Below are 22,827 nucleotides of genomic sequence, written 5' to 3'. Positions count from 1 at the left end.
TCAAGAAAAGGAGACAATGAAAGTGACCAGGCATGGAGTGCAGAATTCAGATGACAGACCCTTAATAGCACCTTGGACGTATGGGCCCCTGGAGTCTCGGATGCCCTAGGATCCCCTGACTTAATCTGTGCCCCAAATGCAGATGTAGGAGGTGCTTGGAAGGGAGGTGTGGTTTCTCTATTTCCCTTTATTCATCCGGTTCCTCTAACTCTTTGGCCACTCTAATTTCTGGCAGCAGTCTCTGACGTTGGACACATCTGGCTGGTGCCACAGGTAGGAAGGCACCTCTGTTTGTCAGGGCTTTCTTTGGGGTAGGGAGGCTTGATTTGACTTTATTTTAGAAAATTCATTCATTTCTCTGAGACCTGAGGATTTCTGCCTCTTCCCTGTGACTATGTACTCAACCCTGACCTCCTACATGGCTGTGGTGGGTGACCAGGAGGTCACAGCCTCCTCATTCTTTTAATTCCTATGCTACGGTGGCAGGGGTTGATAATTCTCTGATTCAACGTTTATTGCTTTTCTCTAAGACTTTGTCTTCTGTTAAAAATGCAAACACTGGCAGGGATGTGTGGATTTCAATGAATTTATCATAGAACTGCAGGTCTGGAAGCAAATGACATGGTTTCTGTCCCTCAATTTGCAGATGGGAAAATAAAAATCTCTCGGAATAACAGGCCACAGCCAAGGTCACACAGAAGGGAATGGACATTGGGTGCCAGGTCTCCTCATTGTGCAGCTTCTAAAGGCTTTCAGACAGTTTTCTGAAGAGCACTGGAAGTCTGGTAGGGGGGCTCTTTAGTGGATGTCTGGGTGGAGAGAGTAGCACACAGCCCCCTCCCCCAGCAGCTCAGCTTTGATCTGTGTTTGGATTTTTGGGAAGGTTTTCTTTCAACAAAGTGCTTTCCAATTAAAAATGATTTGAAAGCCACGAAATGATTCTGTGGATGGTTAGGAGGGGATTTCAGGGACAAAGATGGAGACTGTGTCATTGTAAATGCTTAAACTTTCTTATGATGGTTCAACTGATAATCTTTTAATTTTCCTCCCTTTTTTTGTGGTCCTGGGGTTTAAACTCAGAAACCTTGCATGTCTTAGATGGGTGCTCCAGCACTCGAGCCGCCCTAATCTTCCAATTTTATAATGGTGTGAAAATGTACCCAAATGACCATTCTGTTTTTCACTATCACTATAGCATTCAATAAATTACGTGAGATATTTAACACTTCATTACAAAATAAACTTTGTGCTAGAGGAGTGTTTTTTTTTTCTCCCCCCAACTGTGGGCTAATATAATGTTCTGAGTACATTTAAGGTAGGCGAGGTTAAGCTATGACGTAGGTAGGTGTATTACATGCATTTTTGACTTATAAATGATATTTTTAACTTACGATGCATCTATGTGGACATAACTCCATCCTAAATTGAGGAGCTCTGTGCAGTTTAATGCAATTGTTTTTATCACTTCTTTTACCTAGTACATTTTAAAAAATTATCCTTCTTAAGAATCAGAGAGCACATAGGAGAAATAAGGGAGAAAGGGACAATTGGAACAGGTTGTCCTCTTTCTGTTTTGTTGAGTGCTGGTCCTGCCCTGAAAGTGTAAGACTAACCTTGTCCCTGAATCTGAGCCTATGAGTGTGGCAGAGGACAGAGAAGGCTAAAGGAGGAACATGTAGAGTTGGAGGTAGAGTTGAGTCAGTTGTAGAACTAACCAAGATCAAAGGTATCCTCCCTATATTCTGTTTTATCCCATACTTAGGAGTTATGGAAGGTTGTTAACACTGGGCAGACAACTTCTAAAAGCTCAAGTTGAAAGCCAGGGGGAAGGTGAGCTCCAGTTGCCAAAGCAACAGAGAAGCAAAAGATAGCTATTCTTACATTGTTTATGAGAATGACTTCAATCTGAGTGACTAAACCATATTTCTTTCCTTCAAACCTTTCAATTAGATCAAACTATGACTGAAATTAAGATCCTCAACTGGGATATGCAATTGATTGATGACTTTGACTATGGAAATTTCACTGGCATGCCGCCTATAGAAGATGATTACAGCCCCTGTGTGATAGACACTGAGACACTCAATAAACATGTTGTAGTTGTCATCTACATCATGGTGTTCCTGCTGAGCCTTCTGGGAAACTCCCTAGTGATGATGGTCATCTTATACAGCCGGGCGAGCCGCTCTGTCACTGACGTCTACCTGCTGAACCTGGCCATTGCTGACCTGCTCTTTGCCTTGATCTTGCCCATCTGGGCAGTCTCCAAGGAGAAGGGCTGGATTTTTGGTACACTCATTTGTAAAGTGACCTCACTCGTGAAGGAAGTCAACTTCTACAGTGGTATCCTGCTACTGGCCTGCATCAGCATGGACCGCTACCTGGCCATCGTCCATGCCACACGCACACTGACCCAAAAGCGCCACCTGGTTAAGTTCATATGTCTGAGTGTCTGGGGATTCTCTTTGATTTTGTCCCTACCTTTTTTCATCTTCCGCCAGGCTTATACACCAAATAATTCAAGCCTGGTCTGCTATGAGGTCCTGGGTAATAACACAGCAAAATGGCGGATGGTGTTGCGTATTCTGCCCCACACTTTTGGCTTCGTCCTGCCACTGCTGGTCATGCTGTTCTGCTATGGATTCACTCTGTGCACGCTGTTTAAGGCCCACATGGGGCAGAAGCACCGGGCCATGAGGGTCATTTTTGCTGTTGTCCTTGTCTTCCTGCTCTGCTGGCTGCCCTACAACCTGGTCCTGGTCGCAGACACCCTCATGAGGATCCATGTCATTGAGGAGACCTGTGACCGTCGCAATGACATTGACCGGGCCCTGGATGCTACTGAGATTCTGGGCTTCCTCCACAGCTGCCTCAACCCCCTCATCTATGCCTTCATTGGCCAAAATTTTCGCAATGGATTCCTCAAGATCCTTGCCACCCGTGGCCTGGTCAGCCAGGAGTTCTTGGCACGTCATCGTTTTACCTCTTACTCTTCTTCCTCTATCACTGTCCCTTCAAACCTCTGAAAGACAATTGCAGGAAGGAAAGAATAGCCATCTCCCCAAGGTTGCACACGCGTGTTAATCTGGCTCTGAACAGATGCTACCTGGGTTTGGGAGGGAGGCAATAGGATTCAGGGAAGCTGGGGACTGGTGTCTTCAGTGCCCACATCGGCCTTCTGAGGAAGTGCCAATAGACCTCCAAGGGGTGGCTTCACACAGCCATGAGAAAGATCATCACCATTTCCATTGAACTCATGCATCTTTGACCTGGACAACTAGCAAAGCTCTATCTGTAGCCTGAATCTGATGTTAGAGCAAAGGACGGAGGCCAAAACTGTTTTCCTTATGGGCTGAACTCTGTTGTTGGATCTCTTCAGAACTCCAACTGCTGCGCTTGCTCCAGCCAGGCTTCTTGGTAACTCTGTGTCCTCTGATCTGAGCTTGTGAAACTGTTTTCCCCTCTTGGAGAACGTTGCAGTGTCTGCTGGGGATGTTGGGTAAGGTGCTACTGAAACATCAAGCCACTAGGTGGCTTTGTGTTGGAGCTGGAAAGCACTTTCTCCTCAGGTGTTTTAGGTGAATGAAGGGTGTTTGGGAAGCCAGGCCTGCTGTATGATCCATGACCAGGATCACAGACAGGATGGTGTATGTGTCAGGTACCTGCTAAGCAGTGGGTGAAACAAGATTAGCAGCTTTAGCCCTTGCTTTCTTGGCTCTTCCAATCTGAACAAAGCATCAGCAACTTTACAAATCCACACACAGCTGTCAATCAGCTGGATAGTCAGCTATTTCTAATAAAATTTCTTTTTTTTTCCTGTTCAATTATTGTTTTTTGTTATATTATTGTTGTACGGGGGGGTACATTGTGACATTTACAAAAATTCTTGCTATATATCAGAGTTGAATTCACCCCCTCCATCATTCTCCTTTATCCTCCCCTTCCCCCTTTAATAAAATTTTTGTCCTATGTTTGTCCCTGTGAAAGTGTCTTGGCTGTGGCAAGTACAAAGTGTGTGTGGTGTAGCTGGTTGTTCTTGCATTCACCCCCAAAGCATTTCTAAGCTGATAGGCACATCCTTGGGCTTTAATGCCTGCTAGGACATCTTTTGAGGCATAGGCTCATATTTGTCCTTGTACTCTAGGCTGAGAGGATCCCTTGGTTCATATGTAAAAGAAATATCCCCTCATTAGCTTTGTGCCAATTTAAACATCATCTCCTGGGTGGACCTTGCCTGTCTCCCTCAGTCTGTGTTAGCTCACTCTTTCCTCCCCAAATGCTTCTGCAGAATTGCAGTTACTTCATCTGTTCCCCCCTAGTCCCCATGAAGGCAGGAACCTGTCTTGTTCACTCTGCACCTCAATAGTGATTGACACACTTCCTGTGGTCCATTAAATGTGTTCAGTAAGTATTTATTGAATGAATGAATGGTACTAAAAAGGTCCAAGCTCATTTGCACACCATCTGCTCAGTGCACTTCTTATCTGTTCTCTTCCTTTCACTCTCCTGTTGTCCTGGGCAACATATTTTATTCACCAAGTTTGCCTTGTGGTTTGTCTTCATTCCATTTTTATCTTTGTAAAAATGTGTAAAAGTGAGTACTGAAGACAACAGGGTTCCTTTGACTGCTAATGGTAGAAACTGAACTCCAACCAGCTTAAAGCAAAACAGAGAAGGTGTTGGTTTACAGGGATAGGAGCTATTGGGATGGGCTGAGGTTGAGGTTCTCAGGTGGGATTTTGATTGAGGTTGAGACTGGAATCAGGGATTGAAGTCTCTATCAGAGAGAGAGAGAGAGAGAGAGAGAGAGAGAGAATGTGTGTTTGGGGTAAGGTGGAAGGTTGGAGATGGATAAATGTCAGGAATAGGGAGATATTCATAATTAGGGGGAGACTGGGATGGATGAATGAGAGTCAGAGACTTGGCTAGGGCTTGGAGGCAGAGTCAGCTAGGGTTGGGACCAGGTTAGAAGGAAGCATAAGGGTTGGGTAAGTGGGGAATGTGGGGAGGCTCGGGATGTAGGAAATGGAATGGGTACCAAAGGTGGATGAGTGGCTACCAGGCTGGATCAAAAATGGAGGACAGTAACTGTCAGGGTCACCATCCTCTGTAGCCTGTAGAATCATTTAAGGTGGTCATCCTGAGCCAGGATGTAAGCTCCTCTGTCTGTCCCACTTGAGGTTCTCCGGTAGCAACCTACTGGGAAGGAGTTACGAGATCAAGTCCTCAGAGACAGATGTGAGTCAGAGGAGAAGACAGAAGGATGCAGAAAAATCTAGGGGAAGAAGGCTGAACACTGTCACTGGTGGATGGACAAGCCAGATGTTTCTTGGCTCTTGAGATCAATGTGCCAGATGCAGCAAAAGAAACACATGGAGTAGGAAGATAGTAAAGAGTGATTTATTAGCAAAGCAGAATTACGTCCCAGGGGTGAGGTGGACAGTTTGAGGGGAAGCTGTCGGGGCTTGGGGTTTTATTATCCAATAGGGTGCAGTTACTAAATGATGCAGAATTGGGGCCTAGCCTCATGATGACTAAGCAATGGCCCTTTGTTCTTCCTGGTTTAGCACTGCCAGTGGAAGGTCATAATGCCAGTTTTGATTGTCTCTGGATGAAGGAAAGGGGCAGAAGTTTTCCCAACAAGAACACACGGGATTTCTAGATACATATGATCATCCAAAACTGAACCAAGAGGATATTAATCACCTGAATAGATCTATAACACAAAATGAAATTGAAGCAGCAATCTCCACAAAAAGAAAAGTTCAGGACCTGATGGATTCTCTGCTGAATTCTATCAGACCTTTAAAGAAGAACTGATACCAACCCTCCTTAAACTGTTCCATGAAATAGAAAGGGAAGGAAAACTGCCAAACACATTTTATGAAGCCAGTATTACACTTATCCCAAAACCAGGCAAAGACACCTCCAAAAAGGAGAACTATAGGCCAATCTCCTTAACGAACATTGACGCAAAAATCCTCAACAAAATAATGGCAAACAAAATTCAACAACACATCAAAAGGATTATTCACCACGACCAAGTAGGCTTCATCCCAGGAATGCAGGGGTGGTTCAACATATGAAAATCAATAAACGTAATAAACCACATTAACAGAAGCAAAGACAAAAACCACTTGATCATCTCAATAGATGCAGAAAAAGCCTTTGATAAGATCCAACACCATTTCATGATAAAAGCTCTAAGAAAACTAGGAATAGAAGGAAAGTTCCTCAACATTATAAAAGCTATATATGACAAACCTACAGCCAGCATTATACTTAATGGAGAAAATCTGAAACCATTCCCTCTAAAATCAGGAACCAGACAAGGATGCTCACTATCTCCACTCCTATTCAACATAGTACTGGAATTCCTAGCCAGAGCAATTAGGCAAGAAGAAGGAATAAAAGGAATACAAATAGGTAAAGAAACTGTCAAAATATCCCTATTTGCAGATGATGTGATCCTATACCTTAAAGACCCAAAAAATTCTACTCAGAAGCTTCTAGACATCATCAATAGCTATAGCAAGGTAGCAGGATATAAAATCAACATAGAAAAATCATTAGCATTTCTATACACTAATAATGAACAAACTGAGAGAGAATATATGAGAACAATTCCATTTACAATAGCCTCAAAAAAAATCAAATACCTAGCTGTAAACCTAACAAAGGATGTGAACGACCTCTATAAGGAAAACTGTAAACTTCTGAAGAAAGAGATTGAGGAAGACTATAGAAAGTGGAGAGATCTCCCATGCTCATGGATTGGTAGAATCAACATAGTGAAAATGTCTATACTCCCAAAAGTAATCTAAATGTTTAATGCAATTCCCATCAAAATTCCAATGACATTCATTAAAGAGATTGAAAAATCTACTGTTAAATTTATATGGAAACACAAGAGGCCGCGAATAGCCAAGGCAATACTCAGTCAAAAGAACAATGCTGGAGGTATCACAATACCTGACTTCAAACTATATTACAAAGCAGTAGCAATAAAAACAGCATGGTACTGGCACAAAAACAGACATGAAGACCAGTGGAACAGAATAGAGGACCCAGATATGAAGCCACACAACTATAACCAACTTGTCTTTGACAAAGGTGCTAAAAATATACGATGGAGAAAAAAGCAGCATCTTTAACAAAAAACTGCTGGGAAAACTGGTTAGCAGTCTGCAAAAAACTGAAACAAGATCCATTTATATCACCCTATACCAAGATTAACTCAAAATGGATCAAGGATCTTAATATCAGACCCCAAACTCTAAAGTTGATACAGGAAAGAGTAGGAAATACTCTGGAATTAGTAGGTATAGGTAAGAACTTTCTCAATGGAACCCCAGCAGCACAGCAACTAAGAGACAGCATAGATAAATGGGACCTCATAAAACTAAAAAGCTTTTGTTCATCAAAAGAAATGGTCTCTAAACTGAAGAGAACACCCACAGAGTGGGAGAAAATATTTGCCAGCTGCACATCAGACAAAGGACTGATAGCCAGAATATATAGGGAACTTAAAAAACTAAATTCTCCTAAAACTAATGAACCAATAAAGAAATGGGCAAGTGAACTAAACAGAACTTCCTCAAAAGAAGAAATTCAAATGGCCAAAAAACACATGAAAAAATGCTCACCATCTCTAGCAATAAAGGAAATGCAAATTAAAACCACACTAAGATTCCACCTCACCCCTGTCAGAATAGCCATCATTAGCAACACCACCAACAACAGGTGTTGGAGAGGATGTGGGGGAAAAAGGAACCCTCTTACACTGTTGGTGGGAATGTAAACTAGTACAACCACTCTGGAAAAAAATTTGGAGGCTACTTAAAACACTAAACATTGATCTACCATATAATCCAGCAATACCACTCTTGGGGATATACCCAAAAGACTGTGACACAGGTTACTCCAGAGGCACCTGCACACCCATGTTTATTGCGGCACTATTCACAATAGCCAAGTTATGGAAACAGCCAAGATGCCCCACTACTGACGAATGGATCAAGAAAATGTAATATCTATACACAAATTTTATGCAGCCATGAAGAAGAACGAAATGTCATAATTCACTGGTAAATGGATGGAATTGGAGAACATCATTCTGAGTGAAGTTAGCCTGGCCCAAAAGACCAAAAATCGTATGTTCTCCCTCATATGTGGACATTAGATCAAGGGCAAACACAACAAGGTGATTGAACTTTGATCACATGATAAAAGTGAGAGCACACAGGGATATATGAGGATAGGTAAGACACCTAAAAAACTAGATAGCATTTGTTGTCCTTAACGCAGAGAAACTAAAGCAGATACCTTAAAAGCAACTGAGGTCAATAGGAGAAGGGGACCAGGAACTAGAGAAAAGGTGAGATCAAGAAGAATTAACCTAGAAGGTAACACACATGCACAGGAAATCAATGCGAGTCAACTCCCTGTATAGCTATCCTTATTTCAAGTAGCAAAAACTCTTGTTCCTTCCTATTATTGCTTATACTCTCTCTACAACAAAATTAGAAATAAGGGCAAAATAGTTTCTGCTGGGTATTGAGGGGGTGGGGGGGAGAGGGAGGGGTAAGGGGGGGGTGGGAGCAGGGGGGAGAAATGACCCAAGCATTACATGCACATATGAATAATAATAAAATAAAATAAAAAAAAGAACACACAGGAGAAATCCTTGATTCAACTTCCCAATTTTCATGCAAGTCATAGGAACTGAAATCCATGACAAAAAGCATTTTTGAGGACTTTCAAAAAAAGGAAAAACTCGAAAGATAGGAAGTTAGCAAAAATTTATTTAGTTAAGCAGGACAAAAAAAAAGTAGAAAAGAGATAGTGTTGTATCCTCTATATTCAGAGGGTGAGGGCTTAAGAGGCTCAAAATGGCAGTTTTCTTTTTCTTTATGGGCAGTACTAGGGTTCAAACTCAGGGCCTTGTGCTTGTTATGTAGGTGCTCCACCGCTTTCGCCACATCCCCAGACTTTATTGCTTTAGTTATTTTTCAGGTAGGGTCTTGCATTTTTGTCTGAGCCAGGCTTAGACTGTGATCCACCTATCACAGTTATTCTAGACTGTGATAGGTGTCTAGTTATAGGTGTGACAGGTAGTCTAGTAATGCTATCACTACCTATCACAGTCTAGCATAACTGGGATGTCGCACTATCACGCTCCCATGCCCACCTCGTTTGTTGAGATTGGATCTTGCTAACTCTTTTTTACCCTGGCTGGCCTTGAACCATGATTCTCCTGATCTTTACCTCCTGAGTAGCTGGAATTATAGATGCACATCACCTGGTTCTTTGGAGCTGGAATTCCAGCCTAAACCCCCATCTAGACATGTGGTCAAGACACCTAGCAACTGTCAATAATTTTAAATTCCTATTCTTTGCTATCATTTGAACATGGAGAACGGGACCTAGAATAGATTTATTATTCAAAATACAGAGTCAAGGGACTTAGGGTGAGTTCATTATCACTCAAACACAGAGACAACAGGTGAAATGTTGAGGGCATCCACTTGCCAGACAGGCCTAACATCTAAAGGAAGAGAGGGTGATGGGAGGAAAGCTGTTTCAGCCTTTGATTCTAGAATCTGGCATTTTTAAATTATTCTTAAAATTGTTTTAAATTTCCTTGTCACCTTATCTGTCTATCCTGCCTCAATTACACCTTCAAGGGTTATTCCAGGCCTTTCTAAGGGAAGTGAGCCCCATAAAGAGGCTGTAGGGTCATTATCTTAATATTTGATCCAGAGTGTGGGCCATCAGGGATGTTAGAATGGCATTTTCCCCTCAAGAATTCAGGACCCTGAATTTTTTTTTTTCTGGGGCTGGCGTTTGAACTCAGGCTTGCAAGTCAGGTGTCCTACCACTTGAGCCACACCTCCAGTCCATTTTGCTGTGGTTATTTTGGATATAGGGGCTCATGAACAATTTGCATTGGCTGACCTTGAACGTGTAGCCTCCCAAATCTCAGCATCCCAAGTAGCTAGGATTACAGGTATGAGCTGGTGCCCAATAGGACTCTGAATTCTTTCAGGGTATGGACAGTGAGATACATCTGGCTACTTCCTGCTGATGGGCTGACGGGGTTTAAAGTCTTGTTTTCTGTCAAGACTCTGGAAGCTGAGTGGGCTCAGGCAGTGAGGGCTGCTGAGAATATTGCATTTTCATTTTTGGACCATCAGGACTACAAAAAGACTACAAAATGGAAGCAGGGATGCCAAGCTTCTCCTGGCTTTAGTTAATTTTTGGGACCAAGCAAGGAGTCAGTGCTTTTCAGCAACAGCAGTTTGAGCACCCCTTACATTGTCATAAGGTTTATTCATCAGTCCTGTGGTTCTGGGAGAATAAAATGGCTCAGAGCAAAGGAGACAAGATACAAAACACAGGCATAGGTGCTTTTTTGCAAAAGCAGTTTTAAGTACCCGTTATAATCCCCCTTTGTGCTCAATCTTGAGGTAATTAGGGTCTCAGCCAATCTGGCTTTGTAGGTTTCCTAGCCAGGGATAAGCTAGTACCTGATAAGGGGATATGTTGTAATGGCTGCAATATACAAGTTTAAAGAGCCCATTGTTTAAGCTCATAGGCAGAAGCACCATTATAAAACAGAATGAAAGAAGCACTCAAAGTCAGAAATGAGTTTTGCCTCTGTCAGAGGTATCTGGAATGGTTTTAGTGTCAGACAACCATATATGAGAGCCCTTTCTCCATAACCTCTTTTGGCTTCAGTTATTTTTGGAAGGGTTGGCAAAAGTGACTCCACTTTTTTTTCTTTTTTGAACAAAACAAAACAGGATCTTGCTATATGATCAAGGCTGGCCTGGAACTCATGTAGCTTGGGCTGCCTTGAAACTCATGATCACCTTATTTCATACTCTTGAGTGCTGAAATTACAGGCATATGTCATCATACCAGGCATGACTCCATTTGGATTCTGGGAACTTACCCCATATTCAATTCTCTTTGAAGACATTGCTGTGATTTGGGTTTAATATTTCCTTATCTCTGGGGTGAGCTGCATCATGATTGCTCTGATCCGATTCTATGTAGGGGGAGAAATGACAGTTGAGAGCCAGTGCCAGTAAAACCCGTTTGAACAAATTCGAAGCAAGGAGTGGCTCTTAAGCTGGGTTTATCTGGAGTCCATTCTTAAGTTTAATTCTACCTGGCCTGTAGGTGATGTCCTACTATCTCAAAATACTGCTCAGTTTGTTTTGTTAGAAGTTGTGTTTCTGCAGAATGTCAATAGACAACAGTTACCAAGTTTTACAAGGAAAATGCAAAACCAAACCAAAACAAGAGGAAATATTGAAAAGAAATTAATTCGTTTAACAATTCAGTACTTGCTGGAGTCATTTTCCATAAATTTGATTGTAAATGAAGGATCAGAGCTCAGGATGACAAAAGACTTAGAACAGCCATGGTTAGAATTTTGCAAAAATAGTTTAGCAATTGATTGTGAAACAGTCTAGTTATTTCCACTGTATACAACATTTTAGGATAATAATTATGACTGACAGCGTTATGCCAGGCCTATCAAGCTCTCCTTACCATTCCTTCAAAGATTCATTTAAATTTTTAGTATAAAGAATCACATAGGGCTGGTGGAGTGGCTCAAGTGGTGGAGCATTTGCCTAGCAAGCATTGAAGCCCTGAGTTCAAACCCCAGTACCACAAAAAAAAAAAAATCACATAATATATATGTCAATAATAGTTTACTTTTATATGTAAATCACCATTTAATTTTGTCTTTAGAATAAATGAAAATAATTCAAATAAGGTATAATGTACTAGTTTACAGAAGTACTCTCTAGGTGACTAATGTCCAAGCTAGTTAATGATTAGTATGTCTAATTACTTCTCCTTAAAGATGGCAGTCATGATACAATTAGGAGCACATAAGCACTAGTCTGTAAAAGGCTAGCACCACTAATAATTTTAATATGGAGGACACCAGCTTGGTAAAGTGTTTTCCCAAGCTTTGTATTTTAGAAGACTTACACATTTAAGGAGCATGAATACATTTAACACACAAAGGAGCCAGCAACAATTATCATCGCAGCTTCATAGAAAAGCAAATTTAGGATCTTTGATTGGTAGTATAATAGGTAGGTATACAGTACTGACAAAATCAAAGCTTTAGAACTCTTGCAAGTTTAGGGCCAGTGATTCAAATAGACTTATTTATTACACACACACACACACACACACACACACACACACACACACGTTTTAAATTAGGCAGGCCAAGAATGTTAACTTAAGCCCACATAAAATGACCAAAAAAAAAAGCAAGCAAGCAAAAAAGCAAAAAGCAAAAAGCAAAAATGAGGTGGCCGAAAGTACAAGTCAATTATTATTAGGAATTCCAGGGTCAGATTAAGTTTTTACCAGTGCTGCTTTTTTAGGCCTTATTTTGTTAGAAGTTTATCTTGAAGGTTGAATGAAACAAGAATCTCATGAGGAAAGTCTTTGGAGTCCACCTCCAGTAGGACTGTGGTCGCGGCCATCAGACTTGAGTTTTCATTAAGTCAATCATCATAGACACAGACTAATAGACATACACAAAATGACACAAAAAATTATATTTATTCAGAGTGCACTCTTAGATAAACCATGCTTTGGTGTTTTTTTTTTTTCTTGTAGACTAGTCTCTAAGGGGCACCAAGAAAGACTTAGCACTTTTCATTCTTACTCAAATTACAGCAGAGATCTCCTTAAACACAATCACCCTGATTTCTCTACATACCTTCCATCCTTTCCCTATGAGCTACCAACATAAAGTTCCAGAATCTGAATTTCCCTGTTAGACAGACAGCAGAAGCTCAAATTAGTTCAAATGGACCCAGCTGTTCAGAAAGAGCCTTCAAACAACAAGGGATCCAAATTTTCCTGTCAGACAAATGGCAGAAACCCAAATGAGTTCAGAAGAACCTACAGGGGCTTAGAAAGGCCTCCAAAAGAAGGCAAATGAAGGGCAGGGCCCAAGGTCTACTGGTCAGGGAGAACTTACTGAGGGTCAGACTTCCCTGCCTCACCAAATTGATGGTAAAAAATAGCTGATAACAGCTGGAGTGGAAAGAAAAATTTCCTGGAATAAAAGTAATTCCAGCAGCTGTGTGGGACCGTTCAATCTTTCCTCTCTGTCTGGGTAGGGGTCAACTTCCTTACTAATGGGCATTATTTTCTCCTGGCTCTGGCTCACCAAAGTAAAAATCAGAATTTTAGGCCAGAGGTCCAACTCCAGGAGTTCCACATCTCAAGTCAGGCCACTCCCAATACTATAATTGAAGAGATGGATAATGGTGAAGGGCAGAGAAAGATTTATTATGTGTCATCCACTATGTGTGGGGAAAAAGGGAGACTAAACACTTTGGGGTTCACACACTAGCTCTATGTTTAACTTGTGTTTTTTTGGGGGTTGTGTTGGGGTTTGAACTCAGGGCTTCATGCTTGCTGAGCAGGTGCTCTACCACTTGAGTCACACCTCCAGTGAGATTTAGGTTTAATTAGATGAAAAATTGGGGCAGGAGATCTGCTTCCCTCTTGGATAAGGGAACTGGTTTGTCTTTGTTGCAAGTGGGGGCTTTCTACATTAGGAGCTGGAAAAGGAGTCAAATCTGAGAGAACAGCCAGAGTAGAAACTCTTTTGGGTTTTGTGATCTCTCCCTGGATTCATGCATAAGGCCATGAATGTTTGAACATACAGTATCTCTGTGAATTTCCTCAACCTTCTACAGACTAGATCTAATTATAGGATGGGCTCTATCTAAGGATCCATTGGTAAGCCAGAATGCCCTGTCTTCTAGGGTACATTGGGGCCAAGCAAAACAAGATGTTTTCACTTGAGGACTGGAGTGTTGAGTTCCTTCCAATGGAATAGAATACAATTCAGGGGTGAGTCCCAAGGTATGGAATACTGGTTCTCCATTTCTGAAAGAAAAAGAAAGAGGGCATATACCAACATGGAAGGCTTGAGGACAACTCTCAGAGGCTACCTTCATGAGTGCCTACCTGCAAAGGAAGTATTCTTCCTTTCCGTAGTGATCTGGGGCTGGAGGCATTCCTGCAGAGGTCCCTGAGCCCAGGCTGTCCTGTGGGGGGCTCTGTCGGTGACCTTCCTCTAGATCTGGATTGACCATTAGGCATACATTTTGTGGCCCACACAGTCCTAGTCACCCCTCTATGCATGCCCTGTAATCAGGCATGCTCAAGGGTCTAGCCCTTCCACAAATCCCATTGTCTCTTTAACTAAATGACCCACATTTAGTGAGTGGCCAGGGCCTCCAACCTTGGCGGTCTGGAGGGATCTGGATTGGGTCTTACGCTTTTCTAGAAGGAACTTTTCAGTGTCCTCTAATTTGCATTCAGTCCAGGTAGAACTAAAATGCATAGTTTCCCATAGATTCCCTTAGTTTCTATCAGTGACCTTGGAGGAGATTGACTAATGAGACATTGAGAAATATGACTACATGGTGTTTTCTGGTTCAAGGTTGGAAATGGGTCTTATCCTACGAGACATATAAAGTATCCACACATGGGATAGGAATGGCCGGTGAAGTCACAGGAAGTGTTTGGAACCTACCACCTTTCCAGAAAGAATTGGTATTTGGTTGCTGCAGAGGTTAGACAGGGAGATACGACATAGGTTAAAGAAAATGGAAAGGCAGGAGACCAGAAGTCAGTCCTCTAGTCACCAGAGGGTGAGAACAGGTCTTACCTCTTCAGCAGATCTGAGTCATGGCACCAGCATGTTACTGGTGGATGGGGTGTTCCAGGTGTTCCTTGGTTCTTGTGTAGAAGGCCAAAGATAGGACGCTGCCCCAGGTGCAGCAAAAGAACCACAGACAGTGGAATCACACCTTGAGGGGTGAGTGGCAGTCAGGCTGAAGACTGACTTTGTGGAAGCTGTCAGAGTTTCGGGTTTTATATTATTTAATAAGATGGGGTTACTAAATGGTGAAAATTGGGGCCTCCCCTTCGTGCCTTTCCCCAAATGGTTTGACTCTGCAGTGGCTGCCTGGCTGCCTGAGGATCAAAGGCCTGTGCATCGGATTCTCTTTGGCTTTGGAGGTTTAGCACTGCCAGTGTAAGGCAGCCGTTAAACCCTCAAGGGGCATGACAAACCTTTATTTTTTAAAGTATAAATTAGATGTGTAATGTTTCATTGTGATATTTCCAAATATACATTTAATGAACTTTGATCAAATTCAGCCCCTCCATTAGTCTTTCTTTACTCTCTCTTTCCTCCCCCTTTTTGAACAGTTTTTAGTGGGTTTCATAATACTATTTTATTATCTATCTATCTACTTATCTAATTTATTTCAGTCATATTTACCCTCCATCACCCTCTTCTTTACCCTTCCCCCTCTTACTGGTTTCCCCCAAACAGTCTACCTTTTACAATCAAATATTATTATTACTATTCTTAGATCTGGATTCCATATATGAACAAAATCATGCAGAATCTGCCTTTCTGAGTCTGGCTTGTTTTGCTTAACATGATGATCTCTAGTTCTATACTGCAAATAACATAAATTCATTCTTTTTTGTTTTTAGCAGTACTGGGGTTTGAACTCAAGACTTTGTACTTGCTAGGCAGGTGCTCTACTGCTTGAGCCATGCCTCCAGCTCTTCTTTATGGATAAGTAATACTTCACAGTGATACATATCACGTTTTCTTTACACATTCATCAGTGGTTGGACGCTTAGGCTGATTTTACACTTTGGCTATTGTGATTACTGCTGGAATAAACATGGGCGTGGAGGTATTTCTAGTGTATGCTGACTTATAGTTCTTTGGATATGTGCCCAGCAGTGGTATAGTAGAATCATATGGCAGTTCTAGTTTTAGTTTCTTGAAGAACCTCCATACTGATTTCCATAGTGACATGCCAGACCTCAATATGGGGAGTGAGCTGCAAGAAGAGGACAGAAGGCCATTATCTTGGTCCAAGTGGTGGGATAGCTGGGATTTTGGAATGGAATTTTGTAGCTCAGGGCATTTCCTTGTTCCTGCTCATGCCTATCTGTGCTAACAAAACTAGGGCCTTTTTCCCTCCCCCTCCTTCCCTTATTTCCCCCTCCACCTCTTCTATTGTTTCTTTAATGCCTATTTTTCTTCTCCAACACTGTAGGCCACTCCAAAGTCAACTCCATCAGGGCTTCAGGAAGCAAATAAGGGTTCATATGGTGTCTAGGGAAGTGTCCACTTAGATTTTGATTTTGATTATGTTGAATCTGTAGATCAATTTGGAGAAAATGGACACCTTAATATGGAGACTTCTAGCCCACGAACATGGTATCTTTTCCCATTTATTTAGATCTCTTTTAATCATTTGCAAAGAATGCTTTGGTATTTGGTACACAAATCTTGTACATATGTTCTTAAATTTATCCCTAAGTATTTTATGTATTTTTAGAGTTATTATAAATGATAATTTTGAAAAAAATTCATTTTCCAGTTTTTTCTGGAAAATGGAATGCAGATATATAACTGCATTATATATATTGACTTTGTAATCTGGGACCTTAGTAAATTCACTTATTAATTCTAGTAATTTTTTTTTTAAAAAAGATTATTTTGGACTTTATTTGTACATAATATTGTCATCTGAAAATATAGTTTTATTTCTTCCTTTTCTTTATGTTACTTATTTCTTTTTTTGTCTTCACTGGCTAGGTCCTCCAGTACAATGCTGAATAGAAGTGGCAGAAGCAAATACTCTGCCTTGTTCCTGATCTTTTTTTTTTTTTTTTAAGACACAGTTTTTCCATGTAGCATAGGCTGGCTTTGAATTTACTATGTAACTCAGGTTGTCCTGGAACTTGTGATTCTTCTGCCTAAGCCTTTCAAGTACTGAGATTACAGGTGTGCACCACTATGCCTGGCTCTGCTTTATTCTTGTTCTTAAAGCATTCGATTTTTATTAAATGATGTTAGCTATAGATTTTTTTCTAGAGACATTTTATCAGGTTGAGGAAGTTCTTTTCTATTTCTAGCTCACTGAGAATTAAAAAATTTTAAACCACAAGTGGGTACTAAATCTTCCTTTTCTTTAAGAGCCTGCCCTCTAGAGCTAGATGACCTGGATTTAAAAATCCCAGTTCTGCTTCTTATAGGTTTTGTGACTAAGAGTAGATTACTTAACTTCTTTCTGTGTCCTTGTACAATGTGAACAAGAATAAAACTCAACTCACTGCTGTGGGAATTAAGTTAAATGACTATGCATACACACACAAACACACAGGGCATTTAGAAGAATGCCTGGGAGTTATTTTTTGAGTTTACTGTTTTATTTTGCTGAATTACTGAATTCTCATGAGAAAGGATCTGTAAGAGCTAATTTTTTTTTTGAGAACTTGCATCTCCAAAAATGTCATTAATTTCTCACTGGATTGATATTTTGGCTGGGTATTAAATTCCAGGTTGGAATTGATTTTTCCTTCAGAATTTTGTAGGCTTGTCTTGATTTCTTCTAGCTTCCAATGTTGCAGCTGAGTCTTCTGATACTATTCTAGGACTTGATCCTTGGTATGTGACTGAATATTCTCTTAGAGTCTTTTAGGATTTTCTCTTTCTCTTTAGTTTTGGAAAGTATGATGATATGGCTTGCTGGGACACTTCTCATTCATTATGCCGGGTATCTAGCAAATTATTTTAATCTGAAAACTCAGGTTCTGTGAATTTTTCCTATATTGTTTCTTTGATACTTGTCTATCCTTTATTTTCCTTATTCTCTTTTTCTAAACTTCCTTTGATTTGGATGTTGGACTTCCAAGATTCTCTAATTAGATTCTCTAATCTTTGTATCATTTTTTGCCCATTTAAAAATACCTTCATCTTTTCACTTTCCAATAAGTTATCCTTAACAGTATGATCCAACTTTTTCACTAGAATTTAAAATTTCTACTACCATATTTTAACTTTCCAATAGACTTTTCTCTGTTCCTTGATGTTTCCTATTATAGAATTCCAGTCTTGTCTCATGGATCCAATATTTCCTCTTATCTTTCTGAGGATATTATAGTTTTTATAGAGATTTCATTGGCTCCTTCATTGTCTCTGTATCTTTTCTTCTGGTCTAATAACTCAATTACCATTTATTCATCTACTTTCTGACTTTCATTAAAAGAAATCTGTTATCTTCTCTCACATTTTCTTTGTTCTTGTAGCTTGTAGGAATATGCCTTTAAACAGTCCTTTTTGTCTCATTCTTAGTAGGGTTCTTCTTTCTTTCTTTTTTTTTTTTTTCAGTGTTGGGATTGAATCCAGGGCTTTTTAGGCAAGTACTCTATCACAGAGCTAAATCCTCAGTTTTAGTAGACTTTTGAGAGGGATAGGCAATTATATTCACCTAACTCTTTATTTTCTCTCTCTCTCTCTTGTTCCTTTCTTACTTCCCTTCCTTTCCTTCTTTCTCATCCTTTATGCAGCACTGGGGTTTGAACTGAGGGCCCCCCCCACCCCATGTTGGGCTTTTCCCATCAAGATAGGATCCTGAGAACTATTTGCCTGGGGTGGCTTCTAACTGTGATCCTCCTGATCTCTGCCTCCTGAGTAGCTAGGATTACAGGTGTGAACCACTGGCGCTGGGCCTCTATTTTTTACCAAGTGTTTCAAGGCCAACCTGAGCATGTGGGTTACGTGGTTCCAAGCATTTTTGTTGTTGCTATTTCTTGGCCCTGGATTTGTATGCCATTCCACGTGGTAGATTTGGGTCCTGAGGCTTGTTGGTCAGCTCAGATTCTGGAATGCCTCTCTTTGTCCTATGGCCTAGGGCAGGCAGCTCACTTGGGGGTTAGGTCATGAGCTACTGGTGCTTTTTCTTCCCCATTTGAGGGCAGGCCAGCTCTTTCCTTACTTTTTGCAGGGAACCTGGTTGCAGTTGCCTGCTGCATACTGAGTGCACCATCCTGTCCTTAAGGTGCCTTACCAGCCTTAGCATATCTCTGGGCCCGTGTGGCTCCAACTCCTACTCTCTGCTAAGTGTAAACACCACTAAGTTCCCTCTTCATCTCTGCCCCTTAGAGATTTTTCTTTTCCTTCCTCTTTCTCTTGCTTTTTGCCTTAGATATTTATTTAAAAATAAAAGTAGATTATCTAGAATTTCTATGGAGGGTGTGTGTGTGTATGTTGGTGTGCTGTTGCTTCCCGCTTGCTCTACCACCATGAACAGAAATCGGTAAAAATTCAAATGGAAGATAAAGTTAAAAAAACCCCAAAGTTTCCCTTCTCATTCTTTATTTTCTTTCCTCAAAGATCAGCATTGTTAAAACTTTCTCCTAGTAAATTAAAAAGTCAACCTAGGGATTGGAGGCGTAGTTCAGTGGTAAAACAATTGTCTAACATGTGTAAGACCCTGGATTAGATCCCCAGTGCTGAAAATAAAAAAACAACCCACCAAAAAACCAAAAAGAGAAGAAAAGACAAGCCAATATAGAAGATACTTTGACACACTTCTGTGTAGCCTAGGGTTTATGCATATGTTGCATTTCCTGTGTATGTATGTGCTGGGGGTAAGTAACCCCATGTCGTCCCAGAATTGTCACCCCTTTCTTTTAGCCATGCTCAAATCAGGAGATGGAAGAAGTAAGATCTAGAAGGTAAGTGGGGAGTGGCCTTTGAAGAAATCCAGTCACTTCCGATGTGGGAAGGAGTCTGGTTGCCCAACAGAAACCTAAGAGGCCACATCCGTACCTCTTCCTCAGTTCCCACTCTGTAAACAATAAAGCTGTCTTCCTGAAAGAGCTGGCTTTGCTCCAACTTTGAAGGTGTTGTAGGCATGGAGGGGAGTAAGCAAGTCTAGGCCTAAGGGCCACAGAGTGCAAGCTTTCCCCCTTTGCCAGTAACCTTGAGCTCTCTTAATTGGGATCCTGACAGTACCCAGCAGATCTGTACTCTGTGTACATTCCCATATGTTAATAAGCAAGAATCAAATCACCAAGTTACTCAATTAGGTAACAAGGGCCTACTTGCATTCACCTTTGTGCTGGACTCTTAAAGTCATGACCTATGGAAATGAAATTCAGGGGGACAAAGGAAACTTATGAATGGAGCACATGTGAGGAGTTCATGAAATCACCTGGAGAGTGACTGGAACAAAAAGATCTGTTTGGAGGACTGGGGATGTAGCTCAGTGATAGAGTATTTTCCTAGTATGTGGGAGGCCTTGGGCTCGATCCCTAGCACTGGGAAAAAAAAAAAGAGATATATCTAGGGGGTCCTCGTGTACCATCAGCTGAACATGAATGTTTAGAAAAATGCTCCTAATTAAATAAAAGAGAATAAAAAGAAAGATTGAGTAGCTGTGCCACTTGAATAAATCACTTAAAATTTCTGAAACTCAGTTTCTTACATGAATTTGGTCTGATTTGATAAGCTGACCTCCAGTTCTAAGAAGAGAAGATATCCTAAACCTGAGAGTTTATTGAGATGTCCAGATGGGACTACAGTGCAGCATAAACTTGACACGAAATGTCTATCTATGCTCAGATCACAGTTATCAGTAAGGAGGTGCTCCAGAGAGACCAGTTCTTGGTATGAGGTTTCCAGGCAGCTGCTGAGCCAGGCAGACATGAGGAGTTCTTGGGAGCCTTGCCTCCCACCCCTTTCCTCTTCTTCTTCCTCTCTCACCACAAATCTCTAATCCCTCCTTTCCTGGTTTCTCAGAAATTCATTCCTTTAGGGTAGGGAGACCCCTTAAAAAAGGGCAGATGCTCTTGGGTTGGGGGAACACTTTTCTTTCAGTCATTAGGATGGAATGAGAATGGGTTTTTGAAGTCATTCTCTTGCATAAAAGATTCTCTTTGCTGAAGCTTTGAGGTTATGGGCAAACTGGTATACCACAGTCCAACATATCAGCTTAGCCTGTCCATAGCAACTTACCTGGTCTTGCTTTAGACTTTAGAACAGCCTCTCAGGTTCTAAACTGGTAATAATATTTGTACATAATTATGGGGTAAGTACTAGAATTTGATCTATAATTTGATACAATTATATAATTTGTAATGATCAAATTGAAGTCATCTGTTAAATTTTGCAAGGAGGGAGGGAGGAAGGGGGGAAGAGAGAGAGGAGAGAGAGGGAGAAAGAAAGAAGGAGAAGGAGGAGGAGGAAGAGGAGGAGGAGGAGGGAAGAAGAAGGAGAAGGAGGAGCAGGAGGAGAAGGAGAATAAGTGAGTGTGTGTGGGCGAGAAACAACCTGGGAGTCCCAAGGCTCCTGGCTGGACAGGGGAGAACAAAGAGTTGTGAAAAGCGACCCCAAAGCTACTTAAGCTTCTGCCCCAGTTTTGTGAAATTGTCGCCTTGCTCCCCAGGCTTAGTTTCGGATTTTACATGAGAAGGAGGAGGGCCCTACCTCAGTCCCTACATACGTAGTATTTCCCATGCTACTGACCAATAGCTGTTGATAATGGTTTGCTGGTAAGGGAAGACTTACTAGGTCCCCAGGCACTGTGAAAATCATGTTTTATTCAGAAAAGCAATTCAACATCTTTTTTTTTGTTGGTACTGGGGTTTGAACTCAGGGCCTCATACGTGCTAGGCAGATGCTCTGCCACTTGAGCCATAACTCCAGTCCAAAAATTACTTTTTACATGTGTTATTTTATTTAATGCTCACCAAGACCTTATGGGAGGAATTACTACTCATTGTTATTTTGCAGAGGAGGGAAATAAGGTCCAAAGAGAGGAAGGCTCTCACCCAAGGTGACACAAAGACAGGCAAAGTAGACTAACAGCCTTCAGAGCCTGAACTAGCCATGGCCTGTGATATGCCCTGGTGGGAAGAGCCATGGTGGCCACAAGTGAGGTCCCACCCTGGTCTGTCCCCCTTGTTGTGTAATGCTGAGCAGGTGATTTAGCTTCTCCGAACCCTGTCTCCTTGGAGGCATGGCAGCATTAGAAGAATGCTACCAGTGTTCACGCTGACATACAACAGGCTTTTGGATCGAGCAGAGTTTCCGTAAAGGCGCAGAGGTCTTGGAAAGGTGATAACAGACATCTCTTGTAATGGCAGTGACTTGTGCACGCTGTCCCAGGGCTGGGTTGTGACCACGAGAGTGGGGCTTACTACTTTCAAAGCAGCGTGGAAATGGAACATAGCATTCTCCCTCCTGCTCCTGCCACCTCTGCTTTTCTTCTTCCTGGCTTGCTCCTAACAGCACAGCACACCGGCTTGCTGGCAGAGTCCTCTTCTTGTCATAACTTTCCCTTGATGTGCATCCCTGCATCTTTGGTCTTATTTCTGCTCTGTTTTGTGGATAAGGTCTGAGTGCAATGAGTGGAGTGTTTCCCTGTGAATCTAATCTGAGCTCTTCTTGGGATTTGCGTCAGCCTGGAGCTCCAGAAGGAATTGCTTTTGTGGGGGAGCTCATCTCTGGGGGTGTCAGTAAAGCACACAGGCCTGTGGAAGGCGATGACTCCCAGCTGGGGGCTTAGGAGAGCTTGGGTGCAGTGGAAGTTGAGATTGTGGCAAGACCAGTCCTGGCCTGAAGACTCCTGCTTCAGTGGGAGGGAGATGAGGCTGCAGGGGACAAAGGTAAAAAGACTGGGTTCTGGGGAGTGCAAGCAACATGGTCAGGGAAGTCTGGCCTCCCTCTGCTCCAGGTCAGAATTGGCAGAGGGGTGGAGGCCAGCTTGGTAAGAGCTAGACAGCCTCAGGTCCGGGAGGTGGCATTGGGTCCTGAGGTGCTGGGTCAAAAGTTTGCTTGCTTGGCACACATACAGATTATAAATGAAGTTAAAGTGAAAAGAGAAAAAAGCAAAACAAAAGTCCATGATTTCACTGCAGTGTGCATTTTGGATCCTTTCCTTT

At 41.7% G+C, this 22,827-nt stretch overlaps 1 protein-coding gene across 1 annotated transcript; it reads left to right on the top strand.

Annotated features, from left to right (window-relative positions):
- The first annotated feature begins 202 nt into the window (after nucleotides 1-202).
- Cxcr1 (C-X-C motif chemokine receptor 1) lies at nucleotides 203-3,824 on the top strand. The gene is made up of 2 exons (XM_074071704.1): nucleotides 203-273; nucleotides 1,951-3,824. Exon 2 carries the CDS (start codon nucleotides 1,959-1,961, stop codon nucleotides 3,024-3,026), a length of 1,068 nt encoding a protein of 355 aa, XP_073927805.1. The 5' UTR covers nucleotides 203-273; nucleotides 1,951-1,958; the 3' UTR covers nucleotides 3,027-3,824.
- Nucleotides 3,825-22,827: the final 19,003 nt, after the last annotated feature.

Source organism: Castor canadensis, chromosome 4 (assembly GCF_047511655.1).
Source record: "Castor canadensis chromosome 4, mCasCan1.hap1v2, whole genome shotgun sequence".
Classification (NCBI taxonomy): domain Eukaryota; kingdom Metazoa; phylum Chordata; class Mammalia; order Rodentia; family Castoridae; genus Castor; species Castor canadensis.
This window is presented reverse-complemented; position numbering and strand designations above follow the sequence as displayed.